The sequence below is a fragment of the Vulpes lagopus genome, chromosome 19 (genome assembly GCF_018345385.1).
Source record: "Vulpes lagopus strain Blue_001 chromosome 19, ASM1834538v1, whole genome shotgun sequence".
Taxonomy (NCBI): Eukaryota; Metazoa; Chordata; class Mammalia; order Carnivora; family Canidae; genus Vulpes; species Vulpes lagopus.
This window is the reverse complement of record NC_054842.1, coordinates 46,735,321-46,758,329: the sequence shown is the minus strand read 5'-3', so window position 1 is coordinate 46,758,329 and position 23,009 is coordinate 46,735,321. Positions and strand designations below refer to the sequence as shown.

Genomic DNA, 23,009 nt, shown 5'->3' with positions numbered 1-23,009 from the left:
GAGTTTTGTTCTTTTCTAGCTCCTTTAGTTGTAACGTTAGGTTATTTAAGATATTTCTTTCTTCTTAATGTAGGCCGATGTTGCTATAAATCTTTTATCTTGGAACAGCTTTTGTTTCATCCCAAAGATTTTGGGCTGTTGTGTTTCATTTTCATTTGTGGCCATGATTTTTTTAATTTCCTCTTTGATTTCTTGGTTGACCCATTCATTGTTGGGTAGCATGTTCTTTAACTTCTGTGAATTTGTGTTCTTCCAGGTTTTTTTCTTATGGTTGATTTCCAGTTTCATGGTGTTGTAGTTAGAAAAGATGCATAGTATGATTTCACTCTTTTTAAAAATTATTAAGACTTGTTTTGTGGCCTATTGTGATCTTCTCTGGAGAATGTTGCATATGCACTTGAAAAGAATATGTACTCCACTGTTTTTGAATGGAATGTTCTGAATATATCTGTTAGATCCATCTAGCCCAATTTATCATTCAAAGCTGCTGTTCCTTTGTTGATTTTCTCTTTGGATGATCTATCCATTGATGTAAGAGGAGTGTTAAAGTCCCTTACAATTATTGTATTACCATTTATTATTGCCTTTATGTTTGTTAACTAGCTGCTTTATATATTTGGGTGCTCCCATGTTGCATGCATAAATATTTAGCATTGTCATATTTTCTTTTTGGGCTGTTCCTTTTATGATTATGTATTGTCTTGTTAGTTTTTGTTTTAAAGTCTATTTTATCTAATATAAGTATTGTTACCTTGACATTGTTTTCATTTCCATTTGCAGGATAAATGTTCTTCCATCCCTTCACTTTCAATCTGCATGCGTTTTAAGTCTGAAATGAGTCTCTGTAGGCAGCATATAGTTGAATCTTGCTTTTTTTTTTTTTATCCATTCTGTCACCCTATGTCTTTGGAGCATTTAGTGCATTTACATTCAAAATAATTATCAATTGGTATGTTCTAATTGCCAATTTTGTTACTTGTTTTGTGATTGTTTTCGTAGTTCTTCACTTTTCCTTCTCAATCTTCTCACAGTTTGATGGCTCTTAGTGATATGCTTGGATTCTTTTTTCTTTAATTTTTGTGTATTAATGATTTTATATTTGTAGTTACCATTAGGTTTATATATAGCATCTTATGCATATAACAGTCTATATTATGTTGATGGTTGCTTAAGTTTGAAACAGTCTTTGTTTTTACTCCCCTACATTTCTGGTATGTGGTATCAGGCTTTACATCCTTTTATTTTATGATTCCCTCAACTGGCTTTTGTAGATAAACTTGATTTTATTGGGTTTTTGTGTGTGTGTGTGTGTGTATGTGCTTCAACCTCTATATTGCTTTTATAAATAACTAATCTATTACTTTTATTATGTTTAAATGTACCTGTGAAATTCCTCTTTGTGATTTTTCCTTTCCAAAGAATCCCTTTTAACATTTCTTGTAAGGCTGGTTTAGTGGTGATTAATTCGTTTAATTTTTGTTTGTCTGGGAAACTTTCTTTTATCACTTTGAATATATCATGCCATCCTCTTCTTGCTCGCAAGGTTTCTGCTGAAAAATCAGTTGGTAGCCTTATGGGATTTACCTTGTATGTAACTTATTTCCTTCTGCTCTTAAAATTCATTACTTTTTTGCCCATTTTAAATAGTCTATCTTGGTGTGGATTTCCTTGGGTTGATTGGGAGGGGGGTGCTCTGTGCCTCCTACATCTAGATTTCTATTTCCTCTCCCAGGTCAGGGAAGTTTTCAGCTATTATTTCTTCAAATAAATGTTCTGTCCCCTTTCACTCCCTCTTCTTCTTATAGCCATATAATGTGAATGTTATTACCCTTGAAAGTGTTGCTGAAGTCTCTTAACCTATTCCCATTTTTTATAATTCTTTTTTCATTCTCCTTGTTTAGCTTGATTGCTTTCCATCACCCTGTCTTCCAGCTCTCTGGTCCATTCTTCTGCTTCCTCCAGTCTACTACTTATTCCCTCTAGTATATTTTTAATTTCAGTTAATGAGTTATTCATCTCTCATTGGTTCTTTTATGTTTTCTGTCTCTTTGTTAAGGGTCTAACTGAGGTCCTCCACTCTTGGTTCAAGTCCAGTGAGTATCTTTATGACTATTACTGGAAATTTTCTATTAGGCATATTACTTATTTTTGTTTTGTTTAGGTCTCTTGATATAATTTTGTCCTTTTCTTTCATTTGAGACATATTACTTTGTCTCCTCATCTTTACCTGATGCTGTTTCTGTGTGTTAAGAAAGTCAGCTATGTCTCTTGCTCTTGAAAGTAGTGGCCATGGGCAGCCCGGGTGGCTCAGTGGTTTAGCACTGTCTTCAGCCCAGGGTGTGATAGTGGAGACCCGGGATCGAGTCCCACGTCAGGGCACCCAGCATGGAGCCTGCTTCTCCCTTTGCCTGTGTCTCTGCATCTAATGAATAAATAAATAAAATCTTAAAAACAAAACCAAAAAAAGTAGTGGCCTTATGAAGAAGAGGTTCTATAGTACCCTGTAGTACAATGTCCTCTGTTCACCAGAACCTGGCACTTCAGGCATATCTTCTATATGTGTTGTGTGTACCTTACTGCTGTGGCTGAGTTGCATTTGTCTTCAGTCCAGTCATCTGCAATGGCTCTCTTTGTTGTGGTCAGGGTTTGGTCCCTGTGTTATTTATTTTTGTTTTAAGATTTTATTTATTTATTCATGAGAGACACAGGCAGAGGGAGAAGCAGGCTCCTTGCAGGACTTGATCCCAGGACTCCAGGATTATGACCTGAGCCAAAGGCAGACACTCAACTGCTGAGCCACTCAGGTGTCCCTGGTCCCTGTGTTATTAAGGGGCCAGTCTGGGGCTACCTTGGGCTTGAGTTGGATTATACCAGATGTTTGCAGAGAAGCAGTCACATCTATCTGCAGGGTACCTTCCATGTGTTATCCCTTGGGAAACTTTCATTGATGGATTGGGGCTGCAGTCCACCTAGTGTGTTTATCTTTCCCTCTCCTCAGTTCAGGAGACACTTTGGAGTAGAGCTGGCCGCTCTCAGAGCTGCTTGCAAATGCCACACTTGTGGCACTGCCTTGGATAGACTCCTGCTGAGGGCAAGTTAGATGGACAGATCAGCATGAGAATGCTGAAGGGGTAGAGCACACAGTGTTAGCAAGATTTATGCAAGTCTGCTTGTGGGAGATCTGAGCTGCTTTGGAAAGTTCCTCCCTAGAGCAGGTTGGGTACCACATGTCCACAGAAGAATGCTGGGGTGGGGCTTGCTGTTAGCAAAGCTAAGTGGAGAGCATTTGTTGTGGTTCCTGCAAATGTCTGTATCCAGGCTGAGAGACAAGGTAGAGAAATGGTGCCCACTGGTTCTTTTGTTCTTAAAGATCCCTGTCCCTCCTGCACAAGTTCTGAAATTAGCAAATAAATTTCCTTTTCATATATCCTAGGAGTTTTTCAAACTGCTGATACTATGCTATATCTCAGTAGGGTTGATATGATGTCTCTCTAAGGTGAGGACTCAGTATATCATCCTCCTGTTCTTCCAGAGCTGAACTGAGCCCACTGATTTTTCAGGTGGTGTTAAGAGGTGTTAAGCCTCTCTGGTTTTCAAAGTCAGATAGATTGGGAATTTGTCTTCCAGTGAGGGTCCTCTGTGCCTGGGGTGACTGCTGTGGGGTCTGTTCATCTCCCTGCTATATGCTTGCAGTGTCTCTCCTCCTCTGGTCAGTCTTGCAGTCAGTTTGGTTCCTGACCATGTCTCCATCCTTCCTATCATTTTCAGTATGGGTTTTTTTCTCTATGATTAGGTGCAGAGAGTCTGTTCTGTCTTTAGAGTTCTTTTCTGGGTTATTTACACTAACGTGTGTTATTTAGTTGTATCCATGGGATAGGATAAACCTAGGATTATCCTATTCCACCAACTTCCTTAGAAGTCTAGTCTTTTTGTTTTAAAGTCTATCTTGTGTGATACAAGTATAGATTTCTGCAAATAAAATCTTTTTCCATTCCTTCATTTTTGGATTGTGTGTACCTTTAAATTTGTCTATAAATCTGAAGAGTCTTTTGTAGGCTCATTTGGATCTTGTTTTTTATATCCATTCAGTAACACTATACCTTTTTACTGGGTCATTTGGTCTATTTACATTTTAAGTAACTATTGATAGTTTTATTCAAGGGAAAATGCAGAGTAGAATCTTGAGCTGATGTAATCATTTGGACACATTGAGATAACCGCTATGTTTGTGTAACTATGAAGACACCCTAAAGGCTGGCAAAAACAGACCTTCTATAGTTAATTGTAGAGAGGAGACCCAATCAAAAAAGTGGGATGGATAGGGTGTGGTAAAGGACCAAATTCCTGAGGGGATACCACAAGCACAGAGAAGTGAGAGGATCAAACCCCACACCATGTGCCCCCAGACACTGAGGATGTGTCCTATGAAGATGTATCCCCATAATGTCTAGCTTTGAAAATGAGTAGGGCTTCAATACCTTTTAAAATCAGTAGTACTTAACTCTGGGAAAGCCAGAAGGTAATAGAAATTTGAATCCTTGCCCTTAAAGAACCAGCCTAATAAATAACCTGGCCCAAGAATCCAGCACAGAAACAGCTGTTAGAAAAGCACTTGAGGTATGTGTGAAGGAGATTAACTCATCAAAGAATGTGTCTCAGGGAGGCTGGGATTCCTCAGGAGACTTCTAAGAACAAAAAAGAGAGAGAAAAGAATCTAAGCATATCACTAAAGAAAGACATCAAATGACATGGGAAGAGAACAAGGGAAAAAGGAAGGAACAGAAAAAGAGCTACAAAAACAACCAGAAAACAATTAACAAAATGGAAATAAATACAAATCTATCAATAATTACTTTAAATGTAAATGGACTAAAAGCTTCAATCAAAAAACATAGGGTGACTGATTGGGGGGGGGACTCATCTCTGTTGCCTACAAAAGACTCACTTCAGAGCTAAAGACACATACAGAATAAAAGTGAAGGGCTCTAAAAATATAAACCATGCAAATAAAAGCAACAACAAAAAAAGCTGGGGTAATATTTGTATCAGACAAAATAGACCTTAAAACAAATAATGTAGCAAAAGACAAGGACACCACAATAATGATAAAGGGAATAATCCAACAAAAGGATAAAACAATTATATTATCTATGTACTCAACATAGAAGCATCCAAACACAAAAAATTATTAACAGATGTAAAGGAAGAAATTGGCAGCAATACAATAATAGTATGGGACTCTAACAGGCTACTTACATCAATGGATGTAAAGTCACCCAGACAGAAAATTAACAAGGATATCATGGCTTTGAATCACACATTAAACCATATGGATCTACCCAGTGCATAGGGAACATTCTCCAGAACAGATCACATTTGGCCACAAAAGAAATCTCAGGAAATTTAAGAAGAGTGAAATCAGGAGCACCTGGGTAGCTCAGTCAGTTAAGCATCTGACTCTTGATTACAGCTCAGATTGTGATCTCAGGGTCCTGGAATCAAGCCCCACGCTGGGCTCCACACTCAGCAAGGAATCTACTGGAGGTTCTCTCTTCCTCTCTTTTGCTCCCCCCCATGCTCATGTTCTCTTTCTCTCTCTCTTTCAAATCTTAAAAAAAAAAAAAGTGATATCAAGCATCTTTTCTGACCACACTGGTATGAAACTAGAAATCAATATATACACACACACATCCTAAAAGTAACACAAATACATGAAGGCTAAACAACATGAATATTGGACAACCCAAAAAAAACAAAGAAGAAATTTAAAAATACCTGGAGACCAAGTAAAAATACATGAACCTAAATCTTTGGGATCCAGCAAAAAGTAGTTCTAACAGGGAGATTTATAACAATACAGGCCTAATTAAAGAAAAAAAGAAAAATTTCAACTTAAATTTACATCTAGAGATAGAAAAAGAAGAACAAATCTAAGTTCTTAGCAGAAGGAAGGAAATACTAAAGATCAGAGCAGAAATAAGTACAGTAGAGGCTTAAAAAAAATCAATGAAACCAGGAGCTGGTTCTATAAAAGATAACAAAATTGATAAACCTTTGGCCCAACTCATCAAACAAGAGTATTCAATCAAATGGAGGAGAAATAAATAACCAACACTAGAGAAATACAAAGGATTATAAGAGAATATTGTGAAAAATTAAAAGAAATGGATAAATTCTTAGAAAATCTTCCAAAACAGAATTAGCAAGAAACACAAAATTTCAACAGATTAATTACTAGTAATGAAATTCAGTTAGTAATCAAAAAATTTCCAACAAAAAGGGTAGGACAAGATGGCATCATAGGTACATTCTCTATGAAAGATTTAAAGAGATAATACCTATTCTTCTCATACTCTTCCAAAAGAAGAGGAAGTAAAGTGTCCAAATACATTCTACAAGGTGAGCATTAATTATCTTGATGCCAAGACCAAAAACACTACAAAAATCAAGACCACAGGCCAATATTTCTAAGGAAAATAAATGCAAACATTCTTACAATATTAACAAATTTAATACACTTAGAAAATCATTCATTATGATCAATTGGGAATTATTTCAGGAATAAAAATGTTTAACATTCAGAGATCAATTTGACACATCATATTAACAAGAATAAAAACCATCTGATCTCTATAGATGCAAAACGAGCATTTGAGACAATAAGATATCCATTCATAACTTCTCAACAAAGTAGGTTTAGAAGGAATGTACACCAACAGAGAAAAGGCCATAAATGAAAAACCTACAAATGAAAAACCCACAGCTAACCTCCTACCCAACAGTAAAAACTGAAAGTTTCTTCTGTAAGATCAGGAACAAGACAAGGATGTCCACACTTAGCACTTTTATTCAACATAGTACTCTTTGGAAGTCCTAGCTACAGTAGCCATACAAAGAAAAGGCCTCCAAATTGATAAGAAAGATATAAAACTGTCATTATTTGCAGATGACATGATAATATATATAGAGGAAATGTTAAAGTCTCCACCAAAAAACTGTTAGAACTGATGAGTGAATTCAGTAAAGTTGCAGGATAGAAAATTAATATAGAGAAATCTGTTGCATTTCTATATACTAGTAACAAAGTAGCAAAAAGAGAAATTTTCAAAATCCCATTTCTCTTTGACATCAGCCATAGCAATATTTTCCCAAGCATGTCTCCTTGGGCAAGGGAAACAAAAGCAAAAATAAGCTATCAGAATTACACCCAAATAAAAAGCTTTTGCCCAGTGAAGGAAACCATCAATAAAACAAAAGGCAGCCTACCTAATGGGAGAATATATTTGCAAACGATATATCTGATCAGCAGTTAATATTCCAATTATACAGAGAACTTAGACAACTCAACATGCAAAAAAAAAAAAAAAGATCCAATTAAAAAGAGCAGAGGACCTGAATAGACATTTTTTTCCCTAAAAAAGACAATGGCCAACAAACACAACATACTCAACATCATTAATCATCAGGAAAATGTATATCAAAACCACAATGAGTCATCACCTCACACCTGTCCAAATGGCTAAAATTAAAGACAGGAAATCACAAGTGTTGACAAGAATGTGCAGAAGAGGGAGCCCTTGTGCCCTGTTGGTAAGAACGTAAATTGGTGCAGCCAATGTGGAAAACACTATGGAGTTTCCTCCAAAAATTAAAAATTGAAATACCATGTAATCCAGTAATCCCCACTACTGGGATTTACCAAAGAAAATGAGAACACTAATTCAAAAAGATACATACCCCAACGTTTACTGCAGCATTATTTAAAATAGCCAAAATAGGGAAGCAATAGTAGTAGTAACTAATATTGCATTCCATATTAAACTTTAATGAAAAATACTCATAGACATGTAATTATCATTTTGTTTTATAGTTCTCTGTTTCTCTAAATTTCTTCCATTATAATTTGGTGACTTTCCTTAGTGCTATGTTTGTGTCCTTTCTTTATATTTTTTGTGAAACTATTACAGGTATCTGATTTATGGTTACCATGGGGTTCATATATAATCTAATATTCTACGTCTGTAGCCATCTATTTTAATTTGAAGATCACTTAAATTCAACGGTGTTCTAAAAGCACTAGTTTTTTTTTTTTTAAAGATTTTATTTATTTATTCACGAGAGACACACAGAGAGAGGCAGAGAGACACAGGCAGAGAGAAGCAAGCTCCATGCAGGGAGCCCGACGTGGGGGACTCGATCCTGGGTCTCCAGGATCAGGCCCTGGGCTAAAGGCGGCGCTAAACCACTGAGCCACCTGGGCTGCCCAAAGCACTACATTTTTACCACCACTACCAATGTTTCATGTTTTGAGGTCCTATTTTGTATCTTACTATTTTGTGACTCCATTGACTGACTAATAATTATATCTAGATGATTTTACTACTTTATATTTTAAATTTCATACTAGAGAAGTGTTTGATCCACTATTACCTTTATTATATATTTACTTTTATTGGGGAGATCATTTCTTTTGTAATTTTATTGTTTCTAGTTACGGCTTTCCCACTTAAATTAGTTCCTTTAACGTTTCTTTTAAGACTGGTTTGTTGTTGATAAATTCCTTATCTTTTACTTGTCTGGGAAACTCCTCATCTCTCTGCAGTTCTCAGTGATAATCATGCTGGGTAGAGAATTCTTGCCTGTGATTTTTTTTTTTTTTGTCCTTCCAACACTTTAAAAATATGTCATTCCCTTCTTACCTGTAAAGTTTCAGCAGAAAAATCCGTTGTGATGGTCATTTGGGGGTGTCCTTGTATGTAATTTGTGGCTTTACTGCTTTTAAGATTCTCTTTTTAACTGTTGGTACTTTGATTATAATATGTCTTCATGAAGGTCTCTTTAGGTTCATCTTCCTTAGGACTCTCTGCTTCCTGGACATGGATGTCTGTTTCATTCATCAGGTTAGGGAGTTTTCAGCCATTATTACTTCAAATAGGTTTTCTGTGCCTTTTTCTCTGTCTCCTCCTTCTGGGACTTCTATAATGGAAATGTTTGAATGCCTGATGTTGTCCCAGAGATCCCTTATAGTTCTTAATTCTTTTTTCCTTTTTACTGTTCTGATAGCGTGATTTCCACTATTGTCCTCCACATCATTGATTCACTCCTCTGTATCATCTAATCTCAATTGCCTCCAGTATATGTTTTATTTCAGTTATTCTTCAGCCTTGATTGCTTCCTTTTTATGTTTTCTATTTCATGGTTGAGGTTCTCGCTGTGTTGGTTCAGTCTTCTGAGTTTGGCGAGCATCCTTATGGTCACTATTTTGAATTATTTTTTGCGTAGGTTATTTCATTTGGAACATATTCCTCTATGGCTTCATTTTGTCTGTTTCTGAGTGTTTAGGTACATCAGTTGTATTACCCAGTCTTCAAGGACTGGCTTTAGGTAGGTGCCTAAATCAATAGGCTCCTTTCAGTCATTATCTTAAAGACTTAATTATTTAATCAGATTTCAACCATTAATAGTGCAGTTAGTTGTTTGTCCATTTCCGGCCCTCCTCCCCCACAGGAATGTAAGGTCGGTGAAGGTGCTGTTTTATTTTTAGATCCCTGTGTTCTTTGTGATCCCTTGCTCACAGTAGGTTTATAATAACTACTTGCTGACTGAACGGATCCTGCCCTCTTCATGCAAATTTTACTTTCCCCATCAAAGCACATTTCACACTCTGATTATCTGTTTGCTTATCTGTAGCCCACGAGAGGCATGGTTAGAGGAGAGAGTGCTCATGGTATTTCTACCACTGAGCACAGGACCTTGACTAGAACTCCAAAAAAAGGACTGGCTTTAGGTAGGTGCCTAGTGGGGTCCAGTAACACAAACCCCTCCGATTTTCCAACTGCAGTGCCTCTGGGGTATCCCCTGTGTGGACTGTGTGCACCCTCCTGTTGTGGCTTGTATGTACTGGTGGGTCTTCCTTCCAACTGTGGCTGGCAGTGACTGTTGCAAGCACTCTAATATATGGGGAGCTACTTGGGAATAAACTGCTCCTACCAGCATGGAGCCAGTGAGATAGAAGCGGGGAGTCAAAAGAAATGGTGCTTATCATCACTTCTGTTCCCAAAGAATGTTAGAGCAGGTCCCCACCCCTCTGGCAAATGATAAGGTTAATCTCCTTTATGTGTAACCCAGGTACTTTTCAAACTGCTGCCTCTGCCCTGGGACTTGGAGCAAGTAAGATTACATGCACACGTTTTAAGAGCAGGGTCTCAGTTTCCCACTGCCTTCCCAGACATATGCCCCACTGGTTTTCAAAACCAGATATGTCTTCCCGGTGCAGATCGCCTAGGCTCAGGAGTCTAATCCAATGTGGGGCTTGAGCCCCTGGTTCCTCAAGGAGGGCCTCTGTGGGTGTGAAACCACCCCATACCCTGTAGGGGTCATCACACTGGGATTGTGGGTCCTACCTAGACCACATTTTCACCCCTCTCCATGATATACTTTTCCTTTATACCCTTAATTGTATAAAATCATTTCTTCAAGTCTTCAGTTTGTTCTCAGAGATAGTTGTTTTATAAATAGTTGTAGTTCTGGTTTGTCCATGGAAGGAGGTAAGCTCAGAATCTTCCTATTCTATCATCTTGATCCCCAAGACACATCTGATTTCTACTCCAAAGCTCCTCATAAAATAGATACAGCATAATAAATAAAGTCTAATATCTTTATAAAAGATAAAATGCCAGTGTTCATAGAGTATTTTGACATCATACCAGGTTTGTATATCTCAAAGTTAGGGAATCTTTCAAAAATAACCACAATGTAATTATTCTATCTTTAATTTTAGCAAAAACTCCTTAATATTATCAACTCTTCATGAGTATTCTAATTTCCCTAATACTCTCATATTTAATTTGCAACCAATTTGTTTGAATTAGGATTCAAACAAGATATACATGTTGCACTGAATTAATTCCAACAAGTTTCATTATTGATACACTTTTCACTTTTCCCTTTTGTGAAAATTCTTTTGACAAACTAAATGTTTTGTTTAATCCTTAGGTCTTAAAAATGAGCTATAACAAAATCCGAAAACTTCAGAAAGATACTTTTTATGGCCTCAGGAGCTTGACACGGTTGCATATGGACCACAACAATATTGAGTTTATAAACCCAGAGGTTTTTTATGGACTCACCTTTCTCCGACTGGTGCACTTGGAAGGAAATCAGCTCACTAAGCTCCATCCAGATACATTTGTCTCTTTCAAATACCTCCAGATATTTAAAACATCTTTCATTAAGTACCTATACTTGTCTGATAACTTCCTGAACTCCCTCCCTCAAGAGATGATTTCCAATATGCCTGATTTGGAAAGCCTTTATCTTCATGGGAACCCATGGACCTGTGATTGCCACTTAAAATGGTTGTCTGACTGGATACAGGAAAACCCAGGTATGTATGCTGTTTATTTCTTTGTCCTAATTAGAGGAAACCTGCCTGGAGGTTTCTACCATTAAGTGGGGAGGCCAAGGTAATTGAGCTGGAGAGAAAATGGACACTAAATAATAACTCAGTGGTAATGAATTCTCTTTCATAATTATTTGTATGTTTGTTTCAGGTCAGCTATCCATAAATCATCACTTCTGGCAAAATTAGGAAATAAGGAATGTTTGTGTATGTTATTCTACCTACCATGAGCTACACAACCCTTCCCTTTTCTTATCTTCCCTTCAGTCGTTCAGTCAATACACATTTTTTTGGAGTTCTAGTCAAGGTCCTGTGCTCAGTGGTAGAAATACCATGAGCACTCTCTCCTCTAACCATGCCTCTCGTGGGCTACAGATAAGCAAACAGATAATCAGAGTGTGAAATGTGCTTTGATGGGGAAAGTAAAATTTGCATGAAGAGGGCAGGATCCGTTCAGTCAGCAAGTAGTTATTATAAACCTACTGTGAGCAAGGGATCACAAAGAACACAGGGATCTAAAAATAAAACAGCACCTTCACCGACCTTACATTCCTGTGGGGGAGGAGGGCCGGAAATGGACAAACAACTAACTGCACTATTAATGGTTGAAATCTGATTAAACAATTAAGTCTTTAAGATAATGACTGAAAGGAGCCTATTGATTTTGGCATCAAAGGGGTGGGTGGTTACTTTGCAAAGAGCAATGGAAGCCAGATTGCTGTCTTGGGAGGGAGAGGTAGAAGGCAGGGAGCAGTCTACTCTTTTGGAAAGGTTTGGCCTGAGATGAGGCAAGGGAGGAAGGATGCAGCCAGATGGAAATGTGCAATCACACGGGACTCTTCAAGCATGAGAGAGACTTGAGTATGTTCAAGGCGAGAAGAGATTAAGAAAGGGCAGATCATCCTTCGAACAAGTCCCTAAGAAGACTGGAGGGCAAGAGATCCAGACATAGGAGGAAGGATTTTCCTTAGGAGAACAGAGAACTAGATGGGCACAGAGGCAGGGGATCTCCTGAGTCTGGTAGAAAAAACAAAGAAAGTGCTTATCTGATGGCTTTTCCTCTTCTGTGAAGTTGTAGGAGAGGTGAGTGAGGAAGGTCCTAGGAAAAGGTCAAGGCCAGAAACTTGAGAAAAGTGGAAAAGATTTGAAGTTGCTGCCATCACGTGTGTGTATATGTGCATAGTCAGTTCATTAGTTTAAGACCAAAGCAGAAAACATTAACTGAACACTGAGAATTACTTTAAGGCAATAGACAGCACCTTTGCTCTCAAAGAGCGTATATTTTAGGCAAATATGCTAAACACATAAAAAGACAAGAAAGCTATGAATGAAAAACATCAAAACACTTATAATGAAGATTTAGTTCCATAGGGGCTCAAAGTCAGTAAAAATTGCTTCTGCCTTGATTAAAAAGGAGGGAAATTGGACTGGGCCATAGAAGATCCATCAAGGGGGAAAAGAAGGAACAAGAGAGCTAGCAGAGAGTTAACATGTACTGAGTTTGTGGTTGACATTGTGCCAGATGCTTTCTATTTAATCCTCACAATGATCTTCTAATTACAAGATGAAGACACTGAGGCTTAGGAAATTTGGGTGTCTTGGGCTAGTCATTTAGATCCTTTATGCTTCAATTTTCTCACCTGTAACATAGGGATAATAATAACTGCAAAGAATAATTAATACCTACAAAGTGCTTAGCGCAATGTATAGCACCAAGCAAGCACTCAGTAAATGTGAAATATAATCATTTTCGTGCTACCCATCCAGGTCACACAGCAAGAAAGTAGAAAAGCAGAAATTCAAAAGTCCAAATCTTTTTCTACAATGTATTTGGTGGGGCAGCCCTGGTGGCTCAGCGGTTTAGCGCTGCCTTCAGTACAGGGCCTGATCCTGGAGTCCCATGTCAGGCTCCCTGCATGGAGCCTGCTTCTTCCTCTGCCTGTGTCTGCGCCTCTCTCTCTCTCTCTCTCTCTCTCTCTCTCTCTCTCTCTCTCTCTCGTGTCTCATGAATAAATAAATAAAATCTTTTTAAAAAATGTATTTGGGGTGGAGAAACTGCTTTCTACATGAAGATCTAGAACAAGCTGCATAAAGAGGGTAATAGCCCAAATTGCCTGGCATAGGCTCAAGAGAGATGCGCAGGGTGTTCTGAAACCCACTGTAGGGAGCATTGAATGCCAGGTGATGAGGATTGTACTTTATCCTATAGACAAGAGAGATTTTACGGTGAAAGCTTTGAACACGGAGATGCTTTTTGGGGATGGTCAATGTAGGAGCAGCAGACAGGAGGAACTGGAGCGGTGGGAAGAAACAAGAGCCCAAGGATGAAGGGCTCAAGATGGCTTGTGTCTGAGGAAAGACAGATTGAACTATGAGGTGACCACATCTGAATGTAGCTTCACAGACCCCAAGACACGAGTGAGGGGTTTCTCAGTACTTTCCAATGCCACGGAGGAGATAAAGGAGAATGAGGAATGGGAAAGAACTACTGAGTTTTCACTTGGTTGCTAGCTGAAGGACAGGGGGAGAATGGGGGACATATGAAGAAAGCTTATATGAGAAACATAGCAGTGGGGGCTCGGGGAGAAAATGATGCTCAGGACCAGAGAACCACACGCTCAGAAAATGGTTCTGTATCCGGTTCCTACAAGGTATCAAACCTACTTGCCATTTTGCTCATTTATATGTTCCGGTCATAAAATCAGGCTACTATTTATTTTTAGCAGCTAACATTTTAAGTGGAAAATGCCATGATTGTAAGATACCCAGGTATTTTATATACTAAGGAATAAAAAAAAAAAATCCAGGGTTGACGAATTATAGCCCACGGGCCAATCACAGCCCTCCACGAGGCTTTGGTAAATAGAGTTCTATGGGAATACAGTCGTGCCTGGTTCTGTGGCTGCTTTGATGCTACAGTGGCCTAGTCCAGTTGCTAGGTCAGACACCTTTGGTCCACAAACCCAGTGTCTTTACTACCTGGCTCTTTACATAAAAAGTTTGTTGATCGTGGCTTACAGAACAAAGCCCGAACCCCCTAGTCCAGCGGCGCCTAGCCTCAGCCTGGTTTCTTTGCTTCCCAGTGCTCACAACCCCTTGCCATCCCAGGCACACTGTACACTATTTTACCACCTCCTCCCTGTGGCTTTCCTGCCAGCAGCATTTGCCTTCCTTTTCTGCCTGGTGAGCTCCCAGCCTGCCTGCATACTTGGCTCAGCGCTCACTCCTTCTGCGAAGCCTAGTACTCTCCCACGGCCCTCCTCCATCTGTATTTGAATATAATTGGCCCTTGACCAATATGTTGACCCCCAAAACAGTTGAAAAACCTGTGGAGGTAGCTTTTGAATCCCCCAAAACTTAACCACCCATAGCCTACTAATGACAGAAAGCCTTACGGATAACCTACCTGGTCAATTAACTCCTATTCATACATTGTATGTATTTTTTACTGTATTCTTATAATAAAGCTAGAGAAAAGAAAAGGTTTCTGAGAAAATCATTAGGAAAATACGTTTACAGTACTGTATTTATCAATACTGTAAATTTATGTCATCTGCTTTTACAAGATGGTGCCCGTACCTGTATCAGTAATGTCTTATATAAAATACTGTAGATAGTATATGAATTGCTAATACTAGACATCAAAAATGAAAAGATATAAAAAAATGAAAAGATAATGTCGAAAAGAAATCATGTTTATGTTACATTCCTGCATTGATAATGAAGCAACAATAGGGCTGCAGATGGAAGTCTAGTGTAATTGATACACCTGCTTTAGGGTAGCCTCGCCTATACACTAAGGATGCGGGAGTAGGCTTATTCATAATACACTATTGGAAACTTTTTTTTTTTCTAAAACCACTTACCTGTGATGATAGGCTGATAATGCAGTTTCTCCGATTATGAGAGAGAGGCGTACCGTACAGTAGTGACGTTCTTTGAAAGAAAAATTGCGAGACCCTAAGTAAACACACACATCAGCCTTCTAGTAAGCATCGCTCACGGCATGCCTGTGTAAGGGCAGGCTATCCGCCTCCACACAAGGCCCACACGTGAAATCCTACATAATGACAAGTGAGGCGACGATACAAAAACCCCTCACACCATCCTTACCATGCGGTTGTTGGACTGTTGCGCAAACGCACTCACAATAGGGAAGTTTCCTGGCCCTACCGCATGGTAATTACTTACGGTTCTGTAAGTGGAGGTGGCTAGGCAGCAGGTCTTCATCCTCATCACTTCCACATTGAAGAGGTAAAGGGGGGTGTGGGGGCACTGGTCTCGCCGGCAGAGAAGCGGAGGCCAGAGGGGCCTGGGCACTCAGCGGGACTCTACAGTGATAAATTGTGCTTTGTTGGACTTTCTGCTCTTTTATTTTTCTACGACTGTTTCTACGTGCAACCAATCTTTCTTGCACCATTTGCTTTAGCCTCAGTGCCCACATCACAGAAGGGGTCACGTCGTAACGCAAGTAAGAAGCAGGCCTGAATAAGAGAACCCTTCTGCCAGACGGTCTCATCTAGTTTTGTTTTCTGGCACTGCCTTTTGTATGTTTTCTTCCTCCTCATGTCACTGGTTTGGAAGCATTAATCTCTACCCAGTCATCTCCTCTTTAATTTCTCTGGTATCTATTAGTTCTTGAATTTCTCCAAGATCCATATCTTGAAGCCCTTTACCACCATCCCCCCAACCCGCTCCCCGATAGATAGAGAGATGGAGTTGTTTTTTTTGTTTTTGTTTTTTGTTTTTTTTTGCCATATCCATAGTCTGTGATGATTTCCTTGACTGGCTCTGGACTAAGTCTTTTGAAGTTGTGCACACCATCTGGACATAGTTTTCTCCAGCAGGAATTTGCTGTTGCAGACTTGATGGCTTCCATTGCCTTGTCCTATAATGACAATGGCATCTTCGGTGGCATAATCCTTCTAGATTTTCAAGATGTTCTATGAGGGTTCTCTTGCATAGAATTAATAATCCTGTCCATAGAATACAGTGTTTAATGAGCCTTGGTGACCCCTCTTTATGACCCCTTGAATTAGAGGATGAATCAGCAGTATGTTTGGGGGCAAGTAAGCCACTTTAATGCTTTTGGTGTTGAACTCCTGGGGTTTTGGGTGGCTCGGGGAATTCCCCAACGTTAAAAGAACTTTACAAAGCAGGCTCTTACTGGCAAGGCACTTCCTGACTTCAGGAACAAAGAATAGATGGGACCAATTTGGAAAAAATATTCTCATCAGCCAGGCCGTTTTGCTGTACAACAAAAACCCTGGCAACTGGTGTTTACCATTTCCTTTCAAGGCTCGGGATTTAGCAGCTTTATAGATAATCATGAACCCGACTGCATTTGCAAACCATAGTACAGTTAGCCCGTCCCTTCCTGTCTGAAATCCAGGTGCTTCCTTCTCTTCCTAATAAATGTGCTTTGTGGCATTTTTATCCAGAATAGGGCACTTTGATCTACATTGAAAACCTAATTTCAGGCAGGTATCCTTTCTCCTCAGTGATTTTTGTGATGGTGTCTGGAAACTCATCTGCTTCCTCTTAGGTGGTGGAAGCTGCTTCTCCTGTTATCTTTATATATTTCAAGCCAAATTTTTCTAAAATATCAAACCATCCTTTGCTGGTATTAAGTTCTCCAGGTTAGGTCCTTCTCCTTTCTTTTGCTCTAAGCTTCATTATAATGACGTTGCTTTTTCTTGAATCACACTAGAGTCTACAGATACGCCTTTCTTATAGCAATCTTGCACCCACATAAAAGCTGTATTTTTCAACACAAGATAAAAAGGTATTTTGCGGAAAATGCAAGTTTTTCACACCTGCTGGTATAGTGCAGTGACAGCTTCAAGGAATTTCCTCTTTTTTTCTTACAGAGGTCCTTACGCTGGCTTTGCTGATGTTAAGGTGCCAGGTAACTGCAGCTCAAACCTCGTATTAACTTTTTCTTGTCGTAACTTTGCTTCTTGGGAGCACTTCCAGCATCACTAGTGGCACTTTGTATGGGTCCCATGGTATTATCCAAGGTTTATGGCATTGTGCTAAACATGACGAAAAATACCTGAGAACCATGAGATCACTTTACTGCAGTGTGCAATTTACCGGAGCGATGAATTACTCACATGGAGATGATTAGTGTCATACAGAACTTTTTTTTTGACATTTGTAGAGAGTTTAATCAGCAAGTTGAAAAATCAGACATGCAAACATATTTTACATCATAAGTTCAATTCCCTCAGGATTTTCACAATGGGCACATAAATATAAAAGTAAATTTTACAATAACTGAACTGTGAACTGAATTTTCAGTACTGTGCGTGCACTCAGTTGATTCTATATCAACAACTATTATTGGAAAACACTATGAATTTTCTACAGGAATTGACACAGAGTCATTCCCCTCATCTTAAGTCCATCCCTCCCTTGAGTCTACAGCATGGACAGACACTGAGTGGTTAACAAATAAACTACAATTTCTGTTTTAGAGGCTAAGGTTGCAATCTCGATTTTCCCTAAGTCACACATGTTGGTTTTGTTCCTTTAGGGAAATCACCTTGACTCTTCTATCTGATTATTCTCATCTACAAATTAGGATTAAGGTGTCACTGGCATACAGCATGTTATGATATTGAAAAATGACCATATATATGTTTTCATAGCATTTTGAAAATATTAAGGAATATAAAATTGTAATTATGAAAACAATTCTCAAGAAAGTTTCATTTTGCAACAGGATTTCCAACATTAATACATATTAAGATGAAGGAAATATTAAATATAGGAATATGAAGATTTCATAATTTTATTTATGAAAACCTCAGAAATCGTAGTTTATTTGTCATACAGCATTTTTAAACGGATACACACTTGAGCTCACCTCTATCGTAATAGGAGGTGGCTACAGAATTACTACAGTAGTACAGTTAATTTCAGGTGGTTATGATTTAATATTGTACGTTTATTTCTTTACATTTTTCTCAGCTGTGAATGGTGCTACCTATGGTCTTTAAGCATGTACAAGTTTTGATAAGTTTAACTTTCTATAATGGATTTGTGCATATCGTATGCACTCACGACACATGTAAAATTTTTTCAACATTCGTAGGTAAGGTTTTTCAAATTGCCACACGTCTCAAAAAATTTTTTCAGTATATTTATTGAAGAAATTCACATATAAGTGGACCCACAGAGTTCAAACCTGTATTGTTCAAGGGCCAACTATAATCATTTCAGCACTTTCATACTACCCACAACTTCATTCTTAAACGGAAAACATCTTATTGTATTTATTAGTATTAAATGTCTTTTGCCTTTTCTATTCTAAGTCTGATTTGTTTATATCTAGTTCCTAGAATGTGCCTAGAACATACTTGGTTCTCAAACTAAGCTCTGATTAGCTATTTTGAAGGTGAATACAAATGAGTCCACTACTCACCTATGATCTTAGTATGTCCCCAAATTGTGTATTTACTCGGCATGAGACAGGCAATCCTTTTGCACATATCTCAGTAGTCCAGTCTAACACAGCTTTATCTATTTGTGGGTATCTTTCCTACTTAGGTTCCGCAAAGCTCTTTGTCTTGTTTCTCTATAAAATAAACATTTGTTTTACAAATGTCAAATTGCTGTCTAGCTTCTGTTTCCAGGCCTTTCTACCTACCTTCTTGTTTCAGTGTCAAAACGTAGTGTAATCTTAATACAAAGATTGTATTATTTTCGGTTTTTTAAAGATTTTATTCGACAGAGCGGGGGCAGGGGGGAGAGAAGGAGCAGAGGGAGAGAATCTCAAGCAGACTCTGCACTGAGCACAGAGCCTGAAGCTGGGCTCAGTCTCACAATCCTGAGATCATGACTTGAGCTGAAACCAAGCATCAGATACCCAACTGACTCAGCCACCCAGGCACCCCTTAATAGAACCATTTTAAGTGGCAAACTTAATATATGTAGTATCAACAGTGCATGTAACTTGGTTAAAGAGAAAATAATGTAAATAGCTAAAATAGTGTTCCGTGTGTGGTAGTGGTAGCTACATCACACGATTGACAGCTTGTCAGGTGCTACAGTAAAACACCTAACATTTTAAGACACATCTCAAGTTACAATGTGGAAGAAATAGACCTTAGAATTAGGCCTGCCCACCTTCATCCCTCCCTCCAGTGGTTTCCTGAGCACCATTGACGGGGGCCAGGGACCTACAGATAAACAAGTATGGATCTGATGGTTTTGTGGGAAGACAGACAACAAGACAAGGCATTCTAATAGTGGGTGGATGAGGAGTAGGACAGGGGAAGTGAGAGGTATAAGGAGAACACAAAGCAGAAAGCCCACCAGGAAGTGGTGTTGTGGTTGGCTCCTGCAAGATGTAAGTAGTTAGACCTTGATGGAAGAGGGAGTGTCCGACAGCAGCATATTCTAGAACCTAATAAGACGTGGCAGGGAGAGCATGTCTGTGTGACTAAAAGTTAGTGTGATGGAGAGAATGTAAGTGATGTGATAAGATCTGCATCTGAAGTAAAATACCTGATGTCCAGGGCCTGCTAACTCTGGTCCAGGTGCTAGTAACACATACCGAGATGTGAGCATAATTCTGTGGTGAGGTTTAATTAAGCCAGAAGTCTACCATGTTCTTTGATTTGGCAGGATCTGAACTCAAGGTACTGATCGGTAGGTTAAGGGTCATAGCTGGTTGGTAAGTGGGGGACTAAGAAGAGCCTCTTATGAGTACTCAAATGTTTTTAGGCTTGCCATCTGCCTTCTCTGCATAGATTTAGACCTTAAAAATTACTGAAGGGGAGTGGGAATACCTGGACGGCTCGGCGGTTTAGTGCCTGCCTTCGGCCCAGGGCGTGGTCCTGGAGTCCCGGGATCGAGTCGCACATCAGGCTCCCTGCATGGAGCCTGCCTCTCTCTCTCTCTGCCTGTGTCTCTGCCTCTCTCTCTCTGTCTCTCATGAATAAATTAAAAATCTTTTTAAAAAATCACTGAAGGAGGGACACCTGGGTGTCTCAGTGGTTGAGCATCTGCCTTTCGCTCAGGGCATGATCCCCAGAGTCCTGGGATTGGGCTCCCTGCATGGAGCCTGCTTCTCCCTCTGCCTATGTCTCTGCCTCTCTCTCGCTCGCTCTCTCTCTCTCTCTGTGTGTCTCTCATGAATAAATAAATAAATTTTAAAAAAATACTGAAGAATGGTGAGCCAGATGTATATAGCATTGCCTGTCATACTGGAGAACAAACTGAAGGATTTGGAGTCTATCCCCATTGTCACAAATAGCACAATCTCATCCCCCCTTTTGTGTGGCATATATATATACACGCCACACAAAGGCATATGCATGCATATGCGTACACATACATACACACACCACATCTTCCTTATCCATTCCTCTATTGATAGACACTTAGGTTACTTCCAAATCTTGGCTATTGTAAATCGTGCTGCAATAAACATAGGGTGAATGTATCTTTTCAGATTAGTATTTTTGTATTCTTTGGGTAAAAATTATTGGATCATATGGGAATTCTATTTTTAATTTTTTGAGGATTCTCCATACTGTTTTCCACAGTGGCTGCACCAATTTACATTTTCACCATTAGTGCATGAGAGTTCCTTTTTCTCCATATCCTTGCCAACACTTGTGATTTCTTGTCTTTTTTAATTTAAGCCATCTGATAGGTGGAAGATGATGTCTCACTGTGGTTTTGATTTGCATTTCCCAGATGACCAGTGATGTCTACCATCTTTTCATGTGTCCCTTGGCCATCTGTGTGTCTTCTTTGAAAAAAAGTCTATTCAGGTCCTATACTCATTTTTATTTATTTATTTTTTATTATTTAAAGATTTTATTTATTTATTCATGAGAGACACAAAGAGAGAGAGAGGCAGAGACACAGGCAGAGGGAGAAGCAGGCTCCATGCAGGGAGCCTGATGTGGACTTGATCCCAGGTCTCCAGGATCATGCCCTGGGCTGAAGGTGGTGCTAAACCACTGAGCCACTGGGGCTGCCCACTATGCTCATTTTTAAATCAAAATCCTTGGGGCTTTGTTTTTTGGTGTTGAGCTGTATAAGCCCTTGTTATAGTTTGGATACTAACTAGTTATTGGATATATCATTTGCAAGTATCTTCTCTCTTTCAGTAGGTTGCCTTTTTTGTTGATGATTTCCCTCGCTGGGCAAAGTTTTTCTTTTGGTGTAATCTCAATAGTTTATTTTTGCTTTTTGTTTTCCTTGCCCAAAGAGACAGATCTAGGGAAGGGTTTCTACGGTCATTGACAGGTACATTTCTGCCTGTGATCTCCTCTAGGATTTTTATGGTTTCAGGTCTCACTTTTAGGTCTTTAACCCACTTAGAGTTTATTTTTGTGTATGATGTAAGAAAGTGGTCCAGTTTCATTCTTTTGCATGTAGCTGTCCAGTTTTGACATTTATTGAAGAGTCTGTCTTTTCCCCCATTGTATGTTCTTGCCTCCTTTGTCACAGATCAATGGACTATATAAGTATGGGTTTATTTCTGAACTCTCTATTCTGTTCCATTGATCTGTGCATCTGTTTTTTGTGCCAGCAACATCCTGTTTTGATTACGATGGCTTCGATAACTTGGTACCTGGGATTGTGATACCTCCGCTTTGTTCATCTTTCTCAGGATTGCTTTGGTTATTTGGGATCTTTGTGGTTCTATACAAATAGAGTAATGTATGTTTCGGTTTTGTGGAAAATGTATTTTGATTGGTATTTTAGTAAATCCAAGATTGCTTTGGTTAGTACTGACATTTTAATTATATTAACTCTTCCAATCCTTGAGCATGGACTATCTTTATTATTCGCTTATGTTGCCTTCAATTTCTTTTGTCAATGTTTTATACTTTTCAGAGCACAGGTCTTTCACCTCCTTGGTTAAGTTTAGTACTAGGCATTTTATTATTTTTGGTGCAATTATAAAGGAGATTGATTTTCTTAACGCCTCCTTCTGCTACTTCATTGTTAGTGTATAGAAATGCAACAGGTTTCTGTATGCTAATTTTGTATCCTGTGATTTTATTGAATTCAGTGATCAGTTCCAACAGTTTTTTGGTGGAGTCTTTATGATTTCTTACATCTACTGTCACGTCATCTGCAAAAAGTCACAGTTTTGGTTCTTCTACATCATCTGGATGCCTTTATTTCTTTTTCTTGTCCGACTTCTGCAAGTAGGACTTCTAAAGGGTGCTATGTGGAGTAAAAGTGCTGAGAGTGGACATCCTTGTCTTGTTCCTGATCTTAGAGGTGAAACTCTCCGTTTTCACCATTGAGCCTGGTATTTTGTGGGTTTGTCATATTTGGCCTTTATTCTGTTGAGGTAGGTTTCCTCTAAACCCACTCTGTTGATGGTTTTTATCATGAACAGATGTTGAATTTTGTCAAATGCTTCCTATTCAACCGTTGAGATGATCATATGGTTTTAATCCTTTGTTTTGTTGATGTAGTTTATTAGTCTCCAGAATAAAACCCAATTGATCATGGTGAATTTCCTTTTACTGTATTGTTAAATGCAGTTTGCTAATATTTTGTTGAGGATTTTTACATGTATATTCATCAGGGATGTTGGCCTGTAGTTTTCTTGTGTTGCAGTATTTTT

The 23,009-nt window shown here is 38.8% G+C and overlaps 1 protein-coding gene across 1 annotated transcript in view; it reads left to right on the top strand.

Moving 5' to 3' along the window:
* IGSF10 (immunoglobulin superfamily member 10) overlaps positions 1-23,009 on the top strand; it is a 55,783-nt gene that overhangs the window by 20,865 nt on the left and 11,909 nt on the right. Inside the window, exon 3 of the mRNA XM_041734038.1 lies at positions 10,996-11,386. Coding sequence (XP_041589972.1) covers positions 10,996-11,386 — 391 coding nt within the window. The remainder of the gene's footprint in view (positions 1-10,995; positions 11,387-23,009) is intronic.